At 36.6% G+C, this 26,170-nt stretch overlaps 1 protein-coding gene across 18 annotated transcripts in view; it reads right to left on the bottom strand.

The window, feature by feature from the left end:
* Nucleotides 1-26,170, bottom strand: part of ERCC8 (ERCC excision repair 8, CSA ubiquitin ligase complex subunit) — a 73,871-nt gene that overhangs the window by 36,316 nt on the left and 11,385 nt on the right. For 12 of the 18 annotated variants that reach the window (XR_015798284.1, XR_015798279.1, XR_015798276.1 and 9 more), the window contains exons 4-11: nt 25,940-26,063; nt 22,634-22,715; nt 21,033-21,101; nt 19,719-19,785; nt 18,294-18,397; nt 16,679-16,803; nt 2,507-2,704; nt 137-226 (exon numbers count right to left, since the gene is read on the bottom strand). Coding sequence is in view for 5 of the 18 variants with exons in the window: in XM_088152854.1 (XP_088008980.1) it covers nt 137-226; nt 2,507-2,704; nt 16,679-16,803; nt 18,294-18,397; nt 19,719-19,785; nt 21,033-21,101; nt 22,634-22,715; nt 25,940-26,063 (859 nt within the window). In the remaining 13 variants the exon portion in view is untranslated. The remainder of the gene's footprint in view (nt 1-136; nt 227-2,506; nt 2,705-16,678; nt 16,804-18,293; nt 18,398-19,718; nt 19,786-21,032; nt 21,102-22,633; nt 22,716-25,939; nt 26,064-26,170) is intronic. The other 6 variants (XR_015798286.1, XR_015798287.1, XM_088152855.1 and 3 more) reach the window with 3 other exon arrangements.

Genomic DNA, 26,170 nt, shown 5'->3' with positions numbered 1-26,170 from the left:
AATTAGTTACTCCCCACACCCCAATCAGTGACAAGTCCTTGTTGCTCACCAAAAAAGCAGACAAGCTTTTTTTCCTTTCCATGCACTTATCTATAAATGCTCCACTTTTAGCCTTGCTGTAGTGAAAACTATTTACCTTTTCAGAATGAGTATCATCAGGTTCTGGTTCTCTCAAATATGGTACCCAGGCAAGAATATTGCCATCTCTGCCACTGCTATAAAGTTCCTGCCATTAAAAAACAAATAAAATAACGTAACTATTCCTGAATAGGGAAGGAGGATAATTTGACACTACCTTTGTATCTGGGCACCTCAGCATGCCACCGTAGCAACTTCAACTAGGCTGGTAGGGAAATATTCATTATGAAATAAACTACAATAAGCTCAATAGGATTTCCTTCATCATGAGCATGTTTAGGGTTATCTTAAGTTACTGACAGAGCAAAAAGGAACTAAGAACATCAGTTTGATTCACAAACCATATAAAGGCCTGTATGAGCTAAGAATAGGTTATTTGAAAAACTGTAATGTGTCTGGCTGAACTAACCACTTTGAAAGGCATCCTTCTCTTATCTCACCATTGTTTAATTGAAATGTGAGCAAAGGCCTTTTGATATCTTCTCCTGGGCTTTGAAACACCTTGCTAGGGGAAGTACAGCTAGCTTCTCCTCTGTTACCCTGCTGCAGACAACACCTTTAATTCAAATACATATCTGGTATATAAGGTGGCTTGAGTGCTCAGTTGGATAATTAGTAATATATTTTTTTAAAAAATTAGTTAATTTTTAAACTGTGATAATTATTTTTTTAACGTTACTTTATTATTGTTAACTACCTTAAGTGGTATTTGTTGGTGAAAAGACTATGTATAAATAAAGCTAATAAATTTGAAATATACTTGTGTTAAATTAAAATAAATTAAAATAAACAAATGCAAACAACACATGGCCAGTTTTACATTTGTGCCTTTGTGTAGCAGATGAACTCCAGTTATATTGGATTATAACTTATCACTTCTAGAATTATGTAAGGTGTAGTTCATAACTGAAGGACCTAAGCTAGGGAAGGATGGTTTATTCCATTTAAAGAAAGAACTTTTTAATGACTAATGGAACAGACCTTTCAAACTATGCCCACCAAACAAGTTCAGAATACTATTTCTGCTACTCTACAGAACAGCTGCAACAGTTTTTAAAGATGTTTTCTTAGGGATTGTTCTTGGCTGAAGAGGTGTTGGGACAAGACACTTCCAAGAAAAGGCTTCTTAAAACAAATCACATTTATTTCTAAATTAGCATCTTTATCCCACTTTTCACATAATGATCTAAAAATACATCCTGTGGATTCTGAGTAAAACTAAAACAATGCACAAACTCAGATTTCAATTAGGGAGATTTAAGTGCATGAAAAGTCTTTATGAACTGACCATAACATCACTAAAATTAATTCCCATCTTCAATTAATTGTGCTCTCAGTTTTTCAGTTTCCAGTATGATTAAAATTTGTGGCCAGAAACTGCATTATATACAATTTGCATTCTATATACAGAAAGTTATTAGAAATGCTCCTTCTACCAAAATTTTCTAATCTACATTAATAATAAATGCACTTGAGATGCTGATCTCCATTGACTTGCAGAGTTAATGTCATCTCCAATCATTTGGAATGCAAAAACATAATTTAATATTCATACCCCAAATGTTTCCATGAACAATGTAATTTTCATAAGGCACTTCTTACAGTAACTCAAGTGGCATTATGATTATTTATAAAACATGTTCAAAAATTCAATTGTCTAGACCAAAGGGCTCCCTAGCTTATAGTTTTTGATTATACTCCTGCCTAAGAGAGAACTTGACCTTAATTTGTGTACTAGCATTATTATAATGCTGACATGGTGGCTTGTTCTAAAGACAGGAAGCTGCTTTAAATCAGATCAGGCTGTTGGGTCAGCTAGCTCAGTATTAGCTGATCTGATTAGCAGCACTCAATGGGGTCTCAAGCAGATGTGTTTAGTTTCATTTTGAAACTTCAAAGGTAGAATCTGGGACCTTCAGTGTGTTTAATTTAAAATAATTCCTGGTTAAATCCCTAATATATCCTCTTAAATAAGTAGCAGAGAAGAGACAACCTTAGAGAGCTGCTGACAATGGGAAGAGACAATCTTAAAGAACTACTACATCATTTGTCTATTAACCATATTCACTCAACTAAAACTCCATACACAGAAATAGTATCTCTTTTATTATGCTTTATATTGCTTGAGGCAAAAAACATGGAGAGACTGTCATGGACAAGTATATCATATTCAACCCTATAGTATAAAGCTGAAAGGCTTTGAAGTATTGTTGAAGGCTTTGCCTTCTTACTCTGAAGAAGTTCACTTGAACTCTAATGCATGTTACCCTTACATGGACTATGTATTCAGTGTAGCTTAGTGTTTTAAGGAAAACTTGTTTGGTGACATGCTTAAGTAATCTAAAATTCTCCAGAGGGCTTCGCTTACCTGAAAATTAGGTTGAAAGACACAGCAGTCAACAGAACTATAATGTCCTCTAAGTGTAGTTATTAGGTCTCCTGAATAAATTGTATAAACAGCAACAGTGGTACTGCATGGCACAAATGCAAATTCTGAACTGCAGCCATGCGACACTGTAAACCTGAGTCCTTTCTTACTTTCATTGCTCACCTTCCCATAATTTACCTGTAAAGATATAAGAACAAAAATTTAGTTCCCTAATTTCACAAAGCAAGTATCTAATGGTTTGTTAAATTTTAAAAGAGGAGGTTATTTCTTATAACTTTAATGTATTCTGCTGTAATAAGAATCCCTTCCTGCTCCACAATAGCATTTATCCAATTTTAGACTTGAATAGCTTAGAACTACTTCATTACTCTTTAAGAGAGAGAGGTAGCCTTTTAGTAGCTGAAGGCTACAACAGATAAGGAGAGATACCCAGGGGCAGGAAGAAGGATCAAAGTAGATAATTCTGTATCTGGAGGGGGATCCCCCCCCCTTTTTGTGGCAGGGAGCATTTCAGGATTTTCTGTTAACTGAATTCTTGGACATATGACACAGATATGTCACCATTTATTAACTAATCTGATCTTGTAAATGAAAGCTACACTAATATTTTCTAATACTGATGTAACATCGCTCTTATGCATGAAGCTTATCAGCAACATTCAGCAAAGACAATTTTGAATCTATAGGAACTTGGGCACCAATGGTTTTCCAAGTTTTAAGCCTTGTCACCCAATATAAAACCTTACATTAATGTCACTAAGTATGGAAGATTATGATTTAGTTCACCACTTGCAGTGGAACTGTCTTAAAGTTTCAAATGTTGGAGATTACATCTGATAAAAAATTATTAGTACTGTAAGCAGCTTGTGGCCTTTTTAAAATAGCAATATGATTCCCATTGTTGGATTACAGTATATATTCTTAAGAATGTCATTCTCTCTTATTGCCACATCTGACTGTCACATACAGGAATTCTTCTTCTCTACAAACAGAATGCAGTAAAATATGTGTGTGCGTGTGTATGTATATATATATTTCTTATATATATGAAATGAGTATAATTTTGGAATGAATAGAAAGTCTTTTATGACATAGTTTTACTTATTCATAATATGTAGGATGAAGATATGATAATGATTTCCTATAACCTATAAACGTACGGTATATTGTTAAACATGTTTGGCATGATGATATTTAATTTAATATCTAAATATGTTGGTACTCCTTAATACTGTGGCATTTACATTTGGTTTAATACAGAATCTTTAGTTTCTATTTAACTTTTTTTTCCTGTTTCCCTGGGGACAAAACTATACACATTTAAATGGCGCAGAGCACAGGGTTTTTTTGTTTTCTTTCTAGAACTGGATATATTCACAATTTTGCATCTATAAAAACAAGGCTGTAATCATATATTTATAGTTATCTGAAAATAATTCCCATTTAAGGGGCTTACTACTGACTAGATACTGATAGGCCCAAATTACAAACATTAATAAGTATTTTGAGACTGCATTCTATACATGTTTATTTGGAAGCTGTGGATGTCTGCTTTTGGAACCAACAGGAGATACAGTGGGGCAAAAAAGTATTTAGTCAGCCACCAATTGTGCAAGTTCTCCCACTTAAAAAGATGAGAGAGGCCTGTAATTTTCATCATAGGTATACCTCAACTATGAGAGACAAAATGGGGAAAAAAATCCAGAAAATCACATTGTCTGATTTTTAAAGAATTTATTTGCAAATCATGGTGGAAAATAAGTATTTGGTCACCTACAAACAAGCAAGATGTCTGGCTCTCACAGACCTGTAACTACTTCTTTAAGAGGCTCCTCTGTCCTCCACTCGTTACCTGTAGTAATGGCACCTGTTTGACCTTGCTATCAGTATAAAAGACACCTGTCCACAACCTCAAACAGTCACACTCCAAACTCCACTATGGCCAAGACCAAAGAGCTGTCGAAGGACACCAGAAACAAAATTGTAGAGCTGCACCAGGCTGGGAAGACTGAATCTGCAATAGGCAAGCAGCTTGGTGTGAAGAAATCAACTGTGGGAGCAATAATTAGAAAATGGAAGACATACAAGACCACTGATAATCTCCCTCGATCTGGGGTTCCACGCAAGATCTTACCCCGTGGGGTCAAAATGATCACAAGAATGGTGAGCAAAAATCCCAGAACCACACGGGGGGACCTAGTGAATGACCTGCAGAGAGCTGGGACCAAAGTAACAAAGGCTACCATCAGTAACACACTACGCCGCCAGGGACTCAAATCCTGCAGTACCAGACGTGTCCCCCTGCTTAAGCCAGTACATGTCCGGGCCCATCTGAAGTTTGCTAGAGAGCATTTGGATGATCCAGAAGAGGATTGGGAGAATGTCATATGGTCAGATGAAACCAAAGTAGAATGTTTTGGTCTAAACTCAACTCGTCGTGTTTGGAGGAGAGAGAATGCTGAGTTGCATCCAAAGAACACCATACCTACTATGAAGCATGGGGGTGGAAACATCATGCTTTGGGGCTGTTTTTCTGCAAACCAGGACGACTGATCCGTGTAAAGGAAAGAATGAATGGGGCCATGTATCGTGAGATTTTGAGTGAACACCTCCTTCCATCAGCAAGGGCATTGAAGATGAAACGTGGCTGGGTCTTTCAGCATGACAATGATCCCAAACACACCGCTCTGGGCAACGAAGGAGTGGCTTCGTAAGAAGCATTTCAAGGTCCTGGAGTGGCCTAGCCAGTCTCCAGATCTCAACCCCATGGAAAACCTTTGGAGGGAGTTGAAAGTCCGTGTTGCCCAGCGACAGCCCCAAAACATCACTGCTCTAGAGGAGATCTGCATGGAGGAATGGGCCAAAATACCAGCAACAGTGTGTGAAAACCTTGTGAAGACTTACAGAAAACGTTTGACCTCTGTCATTGCCAACAAAGGATATATAACAAAGTATTGAGATGAACTTTTGATATTGACCAAATACTTATTTTCCACCATGATTTGCAAATAAATTCTTTAAAAATCAGACAATGTGATTTTCTGGATTTTTTCCCCCATTTTGTCTCTCATAGTTGAGGTATACCTATGATGACAATTACAGGCCTCTCTCATCTTTTTAAGTGGGAGAACTTGCACAATTGGTGGCTGACTAAATACTTTTTTGCCCCACTGTAAATATTTCTTCTTTGCCTTCCCTGCATTAGTCTATGTGTTGGGTTGAGTTACGTGAAATGATTAAGGGATTATTATACTTAAATCCCCCCTATAGTAAGGAACCTTTTGAACCCCTGTTGTGATATGTTTGCAGGGTATTTTTTCTGAAAAAAACCAATTCAACTCTCCTTAGATCTAAACTCTACATTGGATAATACTGGCAAGAAGGACTGACAGAAGAATTTTAGTTCAATTACCGATCATGTAAATAAGTAGCTTGGAGGTATATAACTTCTTGGAATGCTAGAGAACATCTGCCTAAATGCATACTAGAAATCTTTCTTTGTCAGGGGAACATGTTCCAGTCCCTTTAAGAAAGTAAGAGTAAGACTTTTGTTTAAACAATAGTCATTAACTATCATCACCATACATTTTTGACCAGTCTCAAATCAAACCTTTTTGAGTCAAGTCTTAGAGCGTACAGTGGCATCAAAACTTCAGGTTCTCTTGGAAGCTGATTATCTGGATTCTTTTTCATCCAGATATATGTCCAGATTTGGAATAAATACCTTAGAAGTTTTTCTTAACATCAGTCAAAATCAGTCTTGTTTCTTAAGACCATTATCCTTTGTCTTATATTTAGGGATGACAGAGAATAGGACAGGTTTTCACCTTCTGCTCTTAGGCACCACTCCAAAAATTTAAAGTGTGTGATTATATGCCTACCTCAATCTTTTCTTCCCAAAGCTAAACAATCTCAGTTATTTCAAGCTCTCTTCATGTGGCTTAGTTTCCAGCTTCGTGATCATCCTCATTAACTTTTTTTATTTCTCAAAATGTCACAACTGGAAATGGACACAATATTCAAAATGAAGAATGGAGGGGAACAATTACTTCCTTGTCTGGATTCAATTCATTCAGAATTACAGAAATTTTTTAGGACGAAAGAGAGATAATTTCAAAATAATACATCCTCATCCCCTGACAAAAAGAAATATTACATATTTACAACTGTTATCAAACCCAGAGATGCCCATGGGTGAATAAAACAAAACCATGAGTACACTACTCACATCATAACAACTGGCCTTTCCAAGACTGAACTAACACACAGAGCCTTAACACAAACAATGGGAGGGTTGGCATGGAGAAATAAATGTCTTTCTTTCTGCAGCCTTGCAGATAGTTTTCATTCATAAGAACTACTGATCAGTTTATAAGTCTTTAGACAATTTAAAATTGAATTTATATTTTCATTAAACCAATGGGAAAAAAGCATTCTTATAAAGCACACCAACTTAAAACAGAACACTTTGGCAGTACAAAGGAAGGTTAAAATGCAGCTCCTTTTTCTACTGGCAGTAGTTAAGAAAAGAACAGCATTAGTCAGGAGAGTTTACTAAAGCTTAATAATTTACCATCACGCTAAGAACTATGGACTAAGGCACACAGAAGAGATAATCCTGCAACCAGTTCTCTTTTATGTACAACAAAAATATTTTGAAAATGTAGAACTGGAGGGGAATGAAAAGATTAATGAACTGATAAGAGTGCCTTGGTAAACAAATACTGTAGACTGAACTATCAATTTTAAATCAAGAATACTTTAGTCTATATATCCAGCAGAATGAAAGGAGAGTAAAATAGAAAGTGGCAGTCATGGACTTTATTACTTCAAATAACATGTGTAGGATACCAACTTGGAATGTAAGCTTGTGCAAAAGTATGTTTGACAATTGAAAATTAGCCTCAGTCTCTAGCTCATCCCTTTGTCCCAATACAATTTCCTCCTGAGTGCAGGCAAATGTTAATGCTGGGGAACATTAAAAAAATGTCACCTCATGTCTCAGGATAGGTAGCATTTGACAAAACAGAGGTTTCAATTCAGCCTCCTGACCTTCTGGAAGTTCACAGGAAGCCATCCAGTAATGTGGCAGTGTAACCAGAAAGGGGCCAAAGGTTTTCAGCCATCTATTGTAGTGTATGTGTTTATATGTGGTTGGTTGGATGATTAGTTGGTTTTAGGAAGGCCTTTATAAGGCAAACTGTTCCCCTCCTCCAAACCTAAATTGCCTCAAATTACTATTTTTCTTAACATTTTCTGGCTGTTTTCCGGAGCTGGAGGGTTGAGGGAGTTGAATTTTTGCCTTCCATCCTCACCCTTAGAATACTGAAAAAGGGGAAAAAATGGGCTGAAATTTGTCCCCAAACCAGTGATTTGGGGCTATTTGAGAGAGTTTTTTTTAGTGAGAGAGGTTAAGAGTAGATGGGAACAGGAGACTTCTCTGAAAACTGAAATTCAGCCATTTTGCCATGAGTGTTCAGTGACATGATCTTAGGGGAAGTACAAATGGGATATTATGAAGGCACAGGGCCTGCTCTGTATGGGGCTAGAAATGGTATAGGCTATTCTTTTATCTCATCCTATTTACTATATCTATCTCCAATCTAAATCACTTAATAATCATAGATTACAACTGCCATCATTTCTGACTACTCATCAGACTACTTCAAGATTGATGGGAAGTATTGTTCAAAATATCTGGAGAACTGGGAAACTGTTCTGCACGTGTACTGTTCTGTTGCTATTTTAATAGCAGAAACGTTTTCTCCTTACTGTATTTGCCAGCTGAGAAGTAATAGAAAAATGTACAGAGAATAGTGAACTGAGATGATAAATGAGGAAAGGAGCATCACATTTTTCACTAGGCTCCCTCCCTGTGTTCTACAGCTGACCTTTCCTGCAGTGATTGGTTGACTCTGAATTTCAAAAATTAATGTCAATTAAAACTTGCCTTATATAGATTCAGAAAATCCAGTCAGTAGTGACTCTTAGGGAAGATTTCAAAAAGGGATAATTACAACCATGAGAGGGTTGCACTTGGGGCTTTCTGCCCACCTTGAAACAAGCTTTATTTAGTCACATTTTACTTCTTTCAGCTCATCAGGATCTCAAGGTCAACTGAATACTTATATAGAATATACACATAATAGAAGTTAATGACAAGTTATGACAAGTATAAGTGATATATATTTGTGAGTGAGATAAGTAATTATCATTGGTTGAAGATATTTTTTTGAGTATCTCATTTTGTGATTGAAAACTAACCTTTGAACAGCTTATGAGGTGTGGTTGTGGGAAAAGATTTACTAAGTTGCAGAACTGAAGTTTATCTCCAAATGTCTAAACAGTGAGGTGGAATACCACATTAATTACTATAGATAAATGAATTATACTAGTATAGATGTTATCATTTGTTGTATCAAAAGCATACTGCTTTTTAAAATATACAGCCTCACAAAATTATTACAATGTTTTGCTTAAAAAACAAAGAAAATAGACTTGCCCAACCAGATGCCCTAAGGCTACAGGTGAAACTCGAAAAATTAGAATATCGTGCAAATGTTCATTTATGTCAGTAAGGCAACTCAAAAGGTGAAACCAATATATGAGATAGATGCATTACATGCAAAGTGAGATATGTCAAGCCTTACTTTGGTATAATTGTGATGAATATGGCGTACAGCTTATGAAAACCCCAAATTCACAATTTCAGAAAATTAGAATAGTGTGAAAAGGTTCAATATTCTAGGCTTAAAGTGTCCCACTCTAATCAGCTAATGAATCCATAACACCTGCAAAGGGTTCCTGAGCCTTTAAATGGTCTCTCAGGCTGGTTCAGTAGGAATCACAAGCATGGGAAAGACTGCTGACCTGACAGTTGGGCAGAAAACCATCACTGACACCCTCCATAAGGAGGGAAAGCCCCAAAAGGTAATTGCAAAAGAAGTTGGATGTTCCCAAAGTGCTGTATCAAAGCACATCAATAGAAGGTTATGTGGAAGGGCAAAGTGTGGACGAAAAAGGTGCACAAGCAGCAGGGATGACCGCAGCCTGGAGAGGATTGTCAGGAAAAGGCCATTCAAAAGTGTTGGGGACTTTCACAAGGAGTGGACTGAGGCTGGAGTTAGTGCATCAAGAGCCACCACACACAGACGGATCCCAGACATGGGCTTCAAATGTCGTATTCCTCTTGTCAAGCCGCTCCTGAACAACAAACAACATCAGAAGTGTCTTACCTGGGCTACAGAAAAAAAGAACTGGTCTGTTGCCCAGTGGTCCAAAGTCCTCTTTTCTGATGAGAGCAACTTTTGCATCTCATTTGGGAACCAAGGATCCAGAGTCTGGAGGAAGAATGGAGAGGCACACAATGCACGATGCTTGAAGTCCAGTGTGAAGTTTCCACAGTCTGTGCTGATTTGGGGAGCCATGTCATCTGCTGGTGTTGCTCCACTGTGCTTCATTAAGTCCAGGGTCAACGCAGCCGTCTACCAGGAGGTTTTGGAGCACTTCATGCTTCCTTCCGCAGACGAGCTTTATGGGGATGCTGACTTCATTTTCCAGCAGGACTTGGCACCTGCCCACACTGCCAAAAGTACCAAAACCTGGTTCAATGACCATGGGATTACTGTGCTTGATTGGCCAGCAAACTCGCCTGACCTGAACCCCATAGAGAATCTATGAGGCATTGCCAAGAGAAAGATGAGGGACATGAGACCAAACAATACAGCGGAGCTGAAGGCCGCTATTGAAGCATCCTGGTCTTCCATAACACCTCAGCAGTGCCACAGGCTGATAGCATCCATGCCACGCCGCATTGCAGCAGTCATTGCTGCAAAAGGGGCCCAAACCAAGTACTGAGTACATATGCATGCTTATACTTTGCAGAGGTCCGATATTGTTCTATTTCCAATCCTTGTGTTATTGATGTCGTGTAATATTCTAATTTTCTGAGATTGTACATTTGGGGTTTTCATAAGCTGTACGCCATAATCATCACAATTATACCAAAGTAAGGCTTGACATATCTCGCTTTGCATGTAATGTGTCTATCTCATATATTGGTTTCACCTTTTGAGTTGCCTTACTGACATAAATGAATATTTGCACAATATTCTAATTTTTCGAGTTTCACCTGTATATGTGGCTTTCCAAAGCCTTGGGTAGTGATCCCTGAGCCTTTCCAAAAATTAAGACCAAAATGTAGTTTGAATGTTATTGAATGAAATATATGGTAAACACTTAACTAATTCAATTTAAAATTAAAATTTAAAGTTAGTTCATATCCAGGACCTGTCCATTTCTTGAAGTGTGGTTAGCAAAATTCTATTGGAAAATCACATTTAGCCCTCAGCCCCCACAAACTGTGCACCCCTAAAAACCAACTTGGTCAATGCTGCAAGATCCCTTGGTCATATTAGAAAAGATCTTGGTACAGCCTAAACTTATAACTCATTGAGTATAAACAACTGAAGAGCACTACTAAAATAAACACTGACAATTTACAAGAACTTTGCAACAAAGTTTGAAATATCCTATCAAAGTTTGAAACAGATTCTGAATATCCTATTTTACAAAATCAGTGATCTCATGTTCTAAAGAATACCAGATCTGTGTCTTATGATCCTAAGATAAGATTAATTCAAACAGACAGATAGATCTACAATGGTGCTTAAAAATTTGTGAACCGTTTTGAATTTTCAATATTTCTGCATAAATATGACCTAAAACATGATCTGTTCTCCACACAAAAGTTAAAACTAGATACTGTAAAGAGAACCTAATTAAACAAATGCATCAAAAACATTATACATATACTAGGCAGGCTCCTATGGAAAGAAATACAGAAGAGTCAGGATAGTCAAAATAGGTTGCTGGAAGTTTAACTACATACCATTGCAATAAAAAAAATGGGGGCAACTCAGGGAATCATTGTGGAGGCATAGGCGGCCCTTGATTGAGCTAAGCACTAAAAGGGATATATATAAGAAATGGAAGATAAGTAAAATCACCAGTTAGGTATACCAGCAAGCTGGTAATATCTGCAGAAAGTTAGAAAGAACAATTTTGAATGCCCTCACACTTGTAAGGAAAGCTAAAATCAACAAGAAAGGCTTTTCTGGCTCTTAGTAATAAGATGAGGAAAAGGGAACAGGTGGTCTTGCTGCTTAGGAAAGATTTAGGATGGTAACATGTCACCGAGGCAAGGCAGAACTCATGTCCTTCTCCCCAGACGGGAACTGTATTTAAATGGAGCTAAGCAGAACAATGGGCAAGGAGGGTGTGAAAACCCAAGGCAAGTAAAGAGATGGGTAAGGAGCACCAACCACCGTGAATGAGTTTAAGTCTCCAGGACCAGACCTATTATGTCTTGGAGCTTGTGGATGTCATCCTGGAACTCTTTTCTGTCTTGTTTCAGAAATTTCGGAGGACAGGTATAGTACTAGAGGAGGGAAAATGTCGATCCTGCTTTCAAAAAGGAGGGGGAGAGAGAGAAAAAAAAAGAAGTGGAAAGCTAGTCATATCAATTTGATTTCAAAATATGGGTAAAATGTGGCAGAAATCAGCATGGGTTTATCAATAGTAAACCGTAATAAACCAACCTGATCTCCTTTTTCAATAGAGTGACCAGTTAGCTGACCAGGCAAATGTGGCAGACATTGTGTAACTCAAGTTTTATGTTAGGGTAGAAAAAAAAAGGCACGAATTGAAGATAGAGAGGACATACTGGATGACAATGCATGCAAAAGAGGTTTGAGTGTTCTGGTGATTCACAAGATGAAAATGAGTCAACAGTGTGTTGTAGCTGCAAAAAGAGCAAATACAGTTTCCAGGCTACATCAATAATAGTATCAAGGTCAAGAGAAGTCACTGTTCCTTTCTATTCTACATTGGTCAAATGCACCTAAAATACTTTATCCAGTTGTGAACATCACATTTTAGGAAAGACATTGACAAACTGGAGCACGTCTGGAAGAAAATAATTAAAAAGATAAGGAACTTGAAGGGAGAAAATTGAAGGGATAAAATTACGAACTGTTGGAGGCCAAATGTGCTTAGCATGGAGATAAAAAGCCTGTGGAGAGACATGATAGCTGTCTTCAAGTACTTGAATTGTTCAGAGTTCTTCCAGAAGATAGGAAAAGAAACTGCATTTAAATTACAAGGAAGTTTAAGTTGGGCATAAGGAAAAAAGGTCTAATAGTAAACGTATAATAGTAAATAGATTGTATGAAAAAGCGATAGACTCTCCTTTGTGGGAAGTGTCTGAACACATGGTGAATGGCCAACTGGTGGGGATGCTTTAATAATGGATTCCTACAATGGGCAAGGGGTTGGACTAGATGATCTCCAAGTTACCTTCCAGCTCTTATAATCTGTGACTTTATATATGAACTTTCAGTGGATACATGCTTCTGGATTAGAAAAACTCTGCTTAAAGAAAATAACACATTTATTTCTACAGCAGCTTCCACACAGCAGACACCTACCATACTTTGCATGATTAAGAAACAACATAGCCAAGAACCGGTCTTAAGTATAATTCAACTATGGTGAATCCAACAGTTGATGCTGAATTTCTGTTCCCCATTATGACTTTTCCCTCTCCTCCTATCTGCAATACTCTGCTTGCCTCATGCATATTAACTAAGCACCAAACCTCAAAGAAGATTCAAGGTAGAGAGCAGAGGAATTCAATTTTGCCAGTGATCTCTGTTCTGCTAGTGTAAAGACACCACTGGATATATCCTTAAGTATCCATACACCGCCCTAAAAACCTGTTCAGATATTGCTTCTTAATATACTTTTGCACACTGTTTACATACACTGTCAGTTATGTTAGATAGTGAATGGTATAATGACTAAGTTTATTTCTAATTTCTTATATAAATGCTTAAGGTCATAGGCCATGCAAATTACAGATTCCCACTGTAGAGCAAGCTCTCTTATAAATGTCTCAAAGAGGGTGGAAAGGGAGAGCCCATACAGTGAGGCAAAAAAGTATTTAGTCAGCCACCAATTGTGCAAGTTCTCCCACTTAAAAAGATGAGAGAGGCCTGTAATTGTCATCATAGGTATACCTCAACTATGAGAGACAAAATGGGGGGAAAAATCCAGAAAATCACATTGTCTGATTTTTAAAGAATTTATTTGCAAATCATGGTGGAAAATAAGTATTTGGTCAATATCAAAAGTTCATCTCAATACTTTGTTATATATCCTTTGTTGGCAATGACAGAGGTCAAACGTTTTCTGTAAGTCTTCACAAGGTTTTCACACACTGTTGCTGGTATTTTGGCCCATTCCTCCATGCAGTGATGTTTTGGGGCTGTCGCTGGGCAACACGGACTTTCAACTCCCTCCAAAGGTTTTCCATGGGGTTGAGATCTGGAGACTGGCTAGGCCACTCCAGGACCTTGAAATGCTTCTTACGAAGTCACTCCTTCGTTGCCCGGGTGGTGTGTTTGGGATCATTGTCATGCTGAACGACCCAGCCACGTTTCATCTTCAATGCCCTTGCTGATGGAAGGAGGTGTTCACTCAAAATCTCACGATACATAGCCCCATTCATTCTTTCCTTTACACGGATCAGTCGTCCTGGTCCCTTTGCAGAAAAACAGCCCCAAAGCATGATGTTTCCACCCCCATGCTTCACAGTAGGTATGGTGTTCTTTGGATGCAACTCAGCATTCTCTCTCCTCCAAACACGACGAGTTGAGTTTAGACCAAAACATTCTACTTTGGTTTCATCTGACCATATGACATTCTCCCAATCCTCTTCTGGATCATCCAAATGCTCTCTAGCAAACTTCAGACGGGCCCGGACATGTACTGGCTTAAGCAGGGGGACACGTCTGGCACTGCAGGATTTGAGTCCCTGATGGCGTAGTGTGTTACTGATGGTAGCCTTTGTTACTTTGGTCCCAGCTCTCTGCAGGTCATTCACTAGGTCCCCCCGTGTGGTTCTGGGATTTTTGCTCACCATTCTTGTGATCATTTTGACCCCACGGGGTAAGATCTTGCGTGGAACCCCAGATCGAGGGAGATTATCAGTGGTCTTGTATGTCTTCCATTTTCTAATTATTGCTCCCACAGTTGATTTCTTCACACCAAGCTGCTTGCCTATTGCAGATTCAGTCTTCCCAGCCTGGTGCAGCTCTACAATTTTGTTTCTGGTGTCCTTCGACAGCTCTTTGGTCTTGGCCATAGTGGAGTTTGGAGTGTGACTGTTTGAGGTTGTGGACAAGTGTCTTTTATACTGATAACAAGGTCAAACAGGTGCCATTACTACAGGTAACGAGTGGAGGACAGAGGAGCCTCTTAAAGAAGTAGTTACAGGTCTGTGAGAGCCAGACATCTTGCTTGTTTGTAGGTGACCAAATACTTATTTTCCACCATGATTTGCAAATAAATTCTTTAAAAATCAGACAATGTGATTTTCTGGATTTTTTTCCCCATTTTGTCTCTCATAGTTGAGGTATACCTATGATGAAAATTACAGGCCTCTCTCATCTTTTTAAGTGGGAGAACTTGCACAATTGGTGGCTGAATACTTTTTTGCCCCACTCTAAGTCTTAAGTGCAGGCTAGTAAGGTAATAGTTTCTTAATTTGAACTTTATGGCCAACATTCAATATGCTGAAGCCCATTAATTACCACAAGAAAGACATCTAATTATGCTGGATTTAGGTCTGCAAAGTTTTTTTTTTTAATCACATTATTATGTTTCAGTTTCATTATTTCCCTAGAGTTCTCTTCCCAGTATTCACATCATCTTATTATACTTTTCTATTCATGGTTAAGCTTCACTATCTTGTGTCCGATTCTGTAATATTAAAGGATCTATTGTAAAACAACCCACACTAACCAAGTGCTCCATTACCAAAGTAATAACCCAACCTCCCACAAGAGGAGCTGTGTAAGAACATTATTCAAATGAGCACAAATGCACTGCAGCAACCCAGAACACCAGAAAAAGGAAACAGATCATGTATGCAACATCTTCCAACAAAATGGATACCCTTGCAATTTTATCAAAAAGTGCCTGACTGTGATGGAATGGAATTATGAAGGCCAGACTCAGGGAGAGAAGCATCCTCTTTCGTCTCCGGAAGGGAGGGAAAGAGATAAGAGGATGAGGCTGGCACCTCCCTGAGGAATTCACTCGGTGTTTACTGGCTGACCCTGGGAACTAGTTCCAGTCTGGGAAGATTCTTGATAAAGGTTGTAGCTAATAAACATTGCTGAACTGAATCTGCATGGTCTCCTGGAGTTCCTTGGGCTAGGCCTGACACTGACCACTCAATCCACTATAGCACAACCAACACAAGCTATGAAAAGGATAACACTGCCACACATCAGAACCATTTCAGAAACAACCAACAAACTCTTACAACCACATGGCATCACTGTAGCACACAAACCAACTAAAGCCCTCCGAAACATCTTAAGTAAACCAAAAGACCCAGTAGCCCAAGAAAAAAACCAGGGGTCATCTACAACATACAGTGTAAAGATTGTAACAGCCACTATGTAGGACAAATAAGCAGAAGACTAGAAGAGCGCATCCATGAACACCAAAAACTAGCAGTCAGAAGATATGATGAAAACTCTTTAATCTCACAACACATGGACAGACTTAGCAATAATTTCAACTGGGAAAGTCTCAGCATCTTAGATCAAGCTAAATCCAAAAATGTGAGGGAATTCCTGGAAGCTTAGTACTCAGACAAGTCAGCCATCGACAGGCACAAAGAGATAAACAACATTTACACTATTCAAAAGAGACAATAAAAAAGGAACAAAAAGATCAGAACACCTCCTTGCCAGCAGTCAACACTCAGATAAGCAGGGATTAACACCAAGATTAACACCGGACAAACAATCTAGCAGTAAACAATACCCTAATCAAGGAACTAACAAAGAAAAAACAACTCCCCCATCAACACTGACAGGGCAAGCTACTGTATATAAACAGACAGCAAACCCCACTCCCTTCTATGACTGAAGACGTTACCTAGACAGATAATGAAATGTCTGCAAGAAAACAACCAAGCTCAGAGAGCCCAAGGACTCCACAGTTCAACCCTGAGCTACATATATTCTCTTCTATTGATATACAACCATTCCAAATTTCTAACCAAACACTTCTTACCAGTGTGTTCTCTCCACTTGAACTGTTCCAGAGTCTCATGCGATCATCTGTTCCAGCTGTCAAAAGGTGAAGCCCATCACTGGTAAAACACAAGCCATTGACTCTTCCATTATGGGCAGTATTTACTGTCAGGAAAATATGCACAATTTGGAATTCAATACAACCTGGTATTGCAAAAATAATTGTTATATCATGATGATGTTGTGTTTTGAAATTTTAAAAATTATACAAAAATGTCTTGTAATGTAACCATGTTTACTGTGGAAAAGTTAAGCATTGCACTTAAGGATTTACTGGTAATATTACTGGAATAATATCTACATCAAGGCACCAACATAATTTTTCTTCTCTTTTTGAAAGAAAAAGAGGACAAAGGATCAAATGGAAAAAAAAAGACATACTATATTAAATATCTGACTAAGCAATTTATGGTTAAATCGCATCCAACTATTTTTAATTTCATTTGTTTTATTATAGAAGGCTGTTGTCCAAATTTTTATCATCGAAGTATTATCTTATTTTTCTTCTGCTAATATGTACCACTTTCAGCGGCTACTCTTTAGCTAGATCTGTGCATAGTTCCTAAAAGGAGTTCCACTTGTGTGCACATGCAATTATAATGGAGTAATGGGTGGCCCCGGTCATTGACATTTGCATTAATGATGTCTCACTTGGCTAGTTATAGCATGTGACAAGTGGCGTCATGGAATGCAAGGGGTGGAAGGCACTTTGAAGATCATCTGTTTCAGCTTCCTACCCAAGGTAATACTTCTACATGTGACCTTGACTACAGCAAAACTAAGGGCAGTTTATTGTTTCCTTGCTAATTAACAACACCATTATGCTTGACTACTTTTTTTAAAAGTAAAAGGCTGCCATACCATCTTAATTTGATAGGAGTAATTTATATATTTTATTGGCATATTTACTAGCATGCCACACTACAGAAAAGGAAAAAAAGCACAAGGACATTTCCATACTATTTCCCAATTAAAATTAATCGGTTAGACTAGGGAGAGCTGCTTGCATCCTAGGAAAGACATGAAGATGAACAGGATTCTAATAATCCTAGATTACTGTCGCAGATAAGGAATAGATACATGGCCTTAAACCAGCCTTTTCAAATTCCAAAAGTTTCAATGTGGGAGATTTCAACACAGCATTAATTTCAACAAACTGAAATTGAGAGCCAGTTTGGTGTAGTGGTTAAGGTGCTGGCCTAGAAACCAGGAGACTGTTGTGGGGAAAACAGGAGGCAGGAAAATTAGGTATGTTCACCGCCTTGTATTATATATAAAAAAGGTGGGATAAATATGTAATAGTAATAATAATAAAAAATTATTGTCTGAATCATTCAAAATTACTAGCAAACATAATTACACTTTTAATATAACTAGGAAAACATTTTTTCTGGTGAGAGCTGCATTTTCTTGAGGAAATATATTGGTGTCATATGCTAGCAATGGGCGAGACAAAAGCTAGTATTTTAAAAAAGGTCACAAAAGATTTCATATAGCATTTAGTACTGACCATATCATCTATCCTGGGCTATATAATAAGTGTTCCCTTTTAATATGAGCCTGTATCTGTAGTATTGATATATGAAATATATTACTTGTTTCAGAAGCTGCTTTTGACTTCTCCCCATTATGTTGGTCAAGAGTAATTAGACAGGCAGATGCTCTCCTTACATCCCACAATTTCACTCTACTATCAGCACTAAAAGAAAAACAAAACTGGGTATTGATTTATGAGCAATAGAAATGAACTTTCAATACGTTGTACACCTTCATATTGACTTATTGCCCTATTTTGTTTGTTAACTTGAATATATTTAAATGCTCTTTTATAAACGCAGAGAACGACCTCTGACAGATTCTTTTGCAGCCACATTCTAATTTCTTCCATCTCTCCCCAAATTATTCTGCAAACAAGCTCTAAAGCACTCTCTCCAAAACCACTGCCACCTATTTTAAACCCTTATGGAAATCAGCAGGAATCAGTTACTGTGAAAGATAAGACTTGTCTTTTTAACGTCTGAAAGAGGGAAGTGAGGCATTGGTAAGAGGCTATAGGCCATACTGACAGTGTTCACGGGTTGGATTTGACCTTTGTGTGTATTATAAAAGTGTCTCATGTATTCATTCACTCTGGCCTTAGCCCACAAGGTACTTACAAAATAGCTATAAAAAGGAAATTATTAAAACCATCAGATTGCATCCATCAAATTCACATTAAAACAAGTAAGAAAGATTATTCCTTTTTTTTAAAACCTGGTACCTCAAAACTATCAGGTTAGGTGTGAGGAAAGTTTTAATTTACTTCAGGACTTTTAACACATTCCTAATGTTACTTTGCTTTTTCTGGAGTCACACAGGTTAAATCAATCTCTACTTAAACATTATAAACTAGCTTTTTATCTAGTCTCAATATAAACTAACTATATGAAAAAAAAACTCAAGAACTGTATTGTGTGTAAAATGAGCTGATTTTTTTTTTCCTAGAAGAATTCTAATGGGACATTTATTACCCTTTTGATCACACATTGGTTATTTTTATTTAATGAATATACATTGCTGATATAGGTATCAAAAAAGCTAAGTTTGAAAAGAATAGAGACTATTAAAATATTCATTCAGCAATAACATATTAAATATTCCAATCAAACTTAGCTTATTTTTCATTCCAATGACAACATTTACATTCATGGTTTAAAAGCAATTATCTGCATTCTAACTTAGGAGAAAAATGCTGCCAACATGGGCATTTAAGGACAGAGGTGAGGGACATGGTGACACATGCATGAAGTGATCATTACATAAATGCCATGGCTTATGAACTTGCATCAGGTGATTTATGGCAAGTATGTAATCAAGGCACTTGCATGATTATGTCATTGTGTAAATTGTACAAGAGATCATTTTTACATCGTTGCACTTTGTATAGATGCCACTGTCAAAGAAATGCAGAATAAGATTTTTTTTAAAAAAAAACTGGTTGATTTTAATAAACACTGCTTTACTTTATTGGTTTCTTTTACCTTCCAGTTGCTAAAATAAATTCATAACGGGGTGACCAAGATACTGCTAGAACTTCTTGTGTATGACCTAAAAATACAAAAGCATAATACTTTCGATTTATTAATCAAGACTGTTTTCCATTATTCTCCTGTTACATACATTACTCTGCAAATTCTTGTATAGACTTTAATAGTATATTATCTTTAAAAGAAAGCAGTAACATCCTGAATTTGCATTTTTGTAACAAAATGCAATCTTTGTGAATTGCAATGCTCATGCCAATAACTAACAGAAATAACTCTTCAATTGTAAATTAATGTTACAAATTAATTACATAAACACTAATTCTTTCTGATAGAGCTCTAGCCTCAAATATTACATCAGATTATTTATAAGAATAACTAGTTTTCTGAAGGAACTGTTCAGAATCATAGAATAAGCAGAGTGCAGCATCACGTTATTGTATAGATTTATAAGACAAATAATTCTGGTGATGGAGGAAAAATAGAATTTGTGGTAAAATTTACAGATACAGCAGAATTAAAATGTAGAATTCTAAGACATTAGAAGGAATTATGCCATTACAGGCTGCAGATGCAACAATTTTAAATATTAACAGGATCTTATTAGATTTGCATCCAAAATGGCATTCCTTATTTATACCCTGAAACAACACAGGTAAATTATACAAACTCAAGATTCTAAATCTCTTGCACAGTGCATTAGGTTTGAATTCTTGCTAGCTACTTAGCTGTCAGTTTCCACACCACAGATTCTGAGCTGATACCAGGAAGATATCTGGTCAGTAAATAGTAACTTTAAAATTTTTGGCAATGGTGAATGGGAACAAATCAGGGCAAAGGGCAGAAAGAATGAAATAGGAATGTACCCAGCTAGAGAAATAACTTCTCTGCTCATTACATGTTCTCTGGAATAAAAACACTGGTTCATGGCTTACCTGAATTAGTTTACAATTAAAACTGTAATTTTGATTTATCAGCTATAATCTACAGCACTCAGGCAAATATAGCCTGGATAGTTTCTCAGCTTGCTTAGAAAACCTTCAGGTTTACATCCGAATGATATAAAACTCAAGGAGTCCAGCTTAAGTAGATGTCAGCATTTTTTATAATTATCAATAATATATCTTCAGGCCAACAAGGTCAGAAAAATGTAAGGAAGAAACACTTTTCACTGTGTTGCTTTGACAACTGGCACTAAACATGTCTGTCCTATTACTTGCAAAGAATATATTGTTCAGTGCAGTTCTTTACACAGTGTGGTATACTCAAAGTAGTTATTATCTAACATTTATGTTTCAGACTAAGAAATACCCTGCAGAATGTGAGAACAAGATCCAGACTTGAAGTCACAAAGCTGTACTTTGGGGCTTTTGGTACCAACTGTAACAGAAAAAGACGAAAACACATTACAGAAGACAGACACAAGCTCTGCATGTTGAACTACTACTATAAAAGATGTACACAGAATAAATGGTAGCTTTAATATCTTTATAATATATCTGAAACCTTCACACAGATTCATCAGAGAATTTACTTTTCTGATAATTACACTTTGTGTTACCATACAGCGTATTTTTTGTAACTAACTAGAAGAAGAAAAAAGATATTATACTTTTTCTTTTATAAAAACAGAATAGGCATAATACAATAAAGGAAACATTTGTATGTGTAGAGAATGAAACTTTATATAGATCACTCTATACCAGTGTTTCTGTGATGGAATGGAATTATGAAGGCCAGGCTCAGGGAGAAAAACATTTTCTTTCATCTCCTGAGGAGCGTGGGAAATACAAGAGGATGAGACTGGCACCTCCCTGAGGAATTCGCAATGTTGTGGCTGGCATTACTTGGGAGCTGGGGTTTCAGTCTGGGGAGACTGATGTCAGGCCTAGCCCAAGGAACTCCAACAGACCATGTAAATTCAGTCCAACTATGTTTATTAGCTACAACCTCTAGCAAGAATCTTCCCAGACTGAAACCCCAGCACCCAAGTAGTGCCAGCCACAACACTGCGAATTCCTCAGGGAGGTGCCACTCTCATCCTCTTGTATTTCCCACGCTCCTCAGGAGATGAAAGAAAATGTTTTTCTCCCTGAGCCTGGCCTTCATAATTCCATTCCATCACAGTTTCTCAACCTTGGCAACTTGAAGAGGGTGGACTTCAATTCTCAGAATTCTCCAGTCAGCCATGCTGACTGGGGAATTCTGGGAGTTGAAGTCTACCCATCTTCAAGTTGCCAGGGTTAAGAAACACTGCTCTATACAGTGTTTCAAATTGATCGTCCTTAATGCCAACGTAATGCTTTCCTTACTCATGAAATGCTCTTGATTTTCTAACAACTCTGAATCTGACCATGAGACCTGATAACCCTGCGTTTAATTAGTAACATCAACTTCACTGAAATGTAATTCAGATCACTCTATTCTGGCTAAGTAAGTAATGTGAACTATGAACACCTTTAAAAATATGGTGGTAGGGGGAGAGATAGGTGATATATGAGTCAGACATGTGCCCCCATCATGTAACAAATGTGATTGGAATTTTTATTTTAAGCTAATAATTAGCTGTGTCTAAATATCAGGGGGGGCAAAAAATATTTTAATAGTACAACCTGTGTACGTTTATTCAAAAGAAGATGCAAGGAGTTCAGAAGAGTATAGTAAATATCTAGAAAATACATTACATACTGAAGATATGTCTATCCAAATATTCTTACTCACACATGAAGGTTTGTGGGGAGCAATAATTAGACAGAAACCAACCGCAACCCTACTAAAATTATGCTATTTATCTATAACTCTAGTTTAAGTTATATTGTAGTCTTGAATATGAAAGAATTTTTATTTTAAAAAAATGAAGACAGTTAAAATATGATTATTGCACTCAAAATATGTTTAAAATTAATGCAAACCTGCAATTAAGCAATGTCTGGTAGCAACAGGAGACATATGATGGCTATATACTGTCCCATCAAAATGAAATACATCAGCAGGCTGTTAATTGAAAGACAATATATTATTAAAAACTTGGACCAATTCAAATCATAACCAGAATTTTAAGCACCAGACAACAATTACTATTTATAGCACATTAGCAAATATTAAACAATGTCAAGTTTTAATCCTGCAAATACCATCAACATAATACAAAGAAACATGTATTATATTAGAAGATTAAATTGCTTCTATTTCAAGATTTCTATTCCTGTTTTCAACTACACCTTAATAAAGAGGCAAAAGAAAAAAAAATAACATACCAAAATATTCGTCACTTGACAAACATAAAAGACGACCAATTAATGGATTAAATCAGTGGTCTGCAACCATTTTTGCATCAATGGCCATTTAAAAAACATTTCTACATTTTAAAAAAGTTTAGCATCCACCTATATAGATTTTTATACATTTTATACATTTTTATAAATTTATAAATTTTATAATTTTACACATTTATACTTTTTATATTTATACTTTTTACACATTGTTACTGTTGTAAAATTATTACATTTCAATACTGTGAATAATTACAAAATTGAATTTTAAAATTTAAGTACCTATTATTCTACACAAAATATTAAATAACATTTATTCCTTATTCATACAAACTTATTCATAAAATAACATTTTATTAAAATAATTTATTTCTTTACATTTAATTTGTAATGCAACATTTGTGTTTGGTGCCCTTTAACCATAGATAAATTATCTGGCTTTAAAGGCTCAAATGAAAATCCAAATGATTTCTTGCTTTTCTGAGAAAACACTGGTTGCACCGAAACTTAATTCAACTAGATACAAAACTGAAAACCTAGTAATATTAATGAAAATTTTCTCCACAACTTTGGAGAGGCAGAGGGCATCTTCATGGTCTGCTGAAGTTATAAATATCCACCTTGATTAAAATCAGCTTTGAATTTGTCATTGCAGGCAGCATAATTCCAAAATTTCTCCTTAACTTGTAATATCTACATGATATATATTTACTTTGAATGGATTCATCATGTATGTATGAACTTTCAAATTTATTATGTCAAAAAATCAATTCACCATATTCACTCTCAAGAAATGTAAATCATCTCTAAATTATATATATCAGCATTTTAAATCCATTTTTGAGAATTGATAGAATTCCTTCTGTAAGCAATTTTGCCCACATACCTGTAGATTCTAATGTGTCACTAAATACAGAAATATTTTTGCAATGAAAAAGTGTCAGTAGTTTACCCTGAAGTTTCAAATTAAGCTTATTAAACTTGCTAAAAATACCAGCCAAGTGAAAAAATACCTTTTTGCACACTTTGTAATTTTCTGCAGAAATCAATTTTGTTTCATTATGGCAGAACTCTCAAACACTTCAGACTAATTCTACAAAACATATCAAACAATTCTTTATAGATACAATTGCACATCCATATGCAACAGGAAACTACTGTTCAACATCTTGACAAAGCTGTTAAACAGCTGAGCATTCTTGGAATTGATCCTACTCTTGTTGACTGCATTAATCCCAACATCTAGTAAGTGATGCAAATTTGGGCTTAAACATTTGGCAACAAAATATTGCCTTTGAATTATAAAATGAGTTTAAAAAAAACTTATGGAACTTCTTTTCAAAAATGCCATAAAGCTGGAATATTTTCCTACCCTAGCTGGAGCTCCATCAAATACATTAAACATTTCTGTAAGCAATTTTGCCCAAATAGATTCTAGTTTAAAAATCTACAAAAAAGAGGGAGGAATCCCAAGTTCCGGTAAAAGAGTTTGTATTTGGCACAAACTGTTTTGGAAAATGCATTTCTTTCTCAAGTGCTCTTCTGGAATGTCCATGAACTGGTCATATGAATCTATTCTGAAGCAGGCTTTTGAGAATATTTGAATTTCTTCAAAGGATACAAAACGCTACATAGATTCCCCACCATGACAAAAAAAAAAAAATCTGCAAATTTGGAGGGGGGATTACTGATAAAAATAAGAAGTTGAAAACAATGGAAGATGTTACAAGGGAGAAGACTGCTACAGTTCTATCTTGGGAGAAGCTGTTTGCTGGGTAAATTTAACTCCTTTGAAACACCTAAATAGGGCCTTTCTTCTTTCCCTCTCCTCATGTTCCTCCACTCTGGCTCCCAACTCTTTTTTTCTTCTCCTCTACAATAGCTACCCCATCTCACAATATTTCCATCCTTTTTTGTTCCCCCTTCTATGGTATTTTTGCAAAGAGGAAGGGTATATAACATGTATAGTGTGCACATGTTGGTGAGACTGATTTGCGTGGTTAATATAGAAATTAATTCTGTAAATTAGGTTAATAATTATTAATTCAATTAATTAGGGGTTATTAATTCAACTAATGTAATTTATATTTTCAGACTTCTAGTGCCATTTTTTGGGAATGTGGCTTGTTATTTATCTTATTAAAAATATAAATTACACATAAATACATACCCATGCACAGAATTACTGGACTATGTATAGCTTCTAGAAGAAGGGCCTTCTTAAAATAGCATGAACCATTCCAAGAATGCACAGGTTAGCCAGCTCTAGGGGAAAAGCAGAATATTCCAAGAATGAGCCACCCTATTTTTGTAATGGTACGTGGGAAGGACCTTGGAAGATAGGGCAAAGAGATGCTGCCCAGGGAACGATCAGATAAGAGAGAGCAAAGCCCGCAGCTGCATAGGGGGTGGAGCGAGAGGTTCAGAAGGGATCCTCCCTAAGTTCTCGGGCTGTAAAGGTGAAGATGGGAGAACTGTATTTTCAGACTTGCAAGATTCTGTTAAGCTTTACAATAAAGCAGAATTAGCTGATCTGGACGTGTTTCCTGTTTGGTCTACCTGGTAAGGCTGACAATTTTGCATATCCCTAGGTTATACTGTTAACATTGCATGAACAATTATATGAATCTTGTGAGACATTCTAAAAATATATCCCTGTGCCTCTAACATTTGTCGTTGCTCTTAATGTGGCTTGTAAATTCCAACTACCAATACCTACTTGGCAAGATTATGTCAAAGTACAGACTATGGTATGTCTAGATGACATACTAAGCCAACTTATTTATGCATCTTTGGTCAAAATATGGTTAAGATAGATTGTTTTAGCCAGTTTTATCCAAGTTTGTTGTAAATTAATTCATCATAACTCTAGTTCCCTATATCAGCTGGATCTGGAACAGAGGATTACTCCTACATACAGAGATCAAATTATTACAGAAAACTTACCTGTAATGTATTTGTATCCCATATTTTCAGTGTTTTATCAAATGAACTTGAGGTAAACATGCCAGTATCATGAGGATACCATTGAACAGTCTCTACGCTGAATTTATGAACACCAGGGTGGTTCCTATAATGCAGCATAGAAAAGTAAAACTGCTATTATAATACACAACAAATCTGAATATCTTAAGTCTTTCAAGACCTAAGTAGCAAACCCCTACAAGGAAGAGGTAA

This window comes from Python bivittatus, unplaced genomic scaffold (genome assembly GCF_059951505.1).
Source record: "Python bivittatus isolate LINGU-HERP-01145 unplaced genomic scaffold, Pbiv_v1 ctg000570_np1212, whole genome shotgun sequence".
NCBI classification, from domain to species: Eukaryota; Metazoa; Chordata; class Lepidosauria; order Squamata; family Pythonidae; genus Python; species Python bivittatus.
The sequence above is the reverse complement of the archived record's forward strand: the minus strand, read 5'-3'. Positions and strand labels throughout refer to the sequence as shown.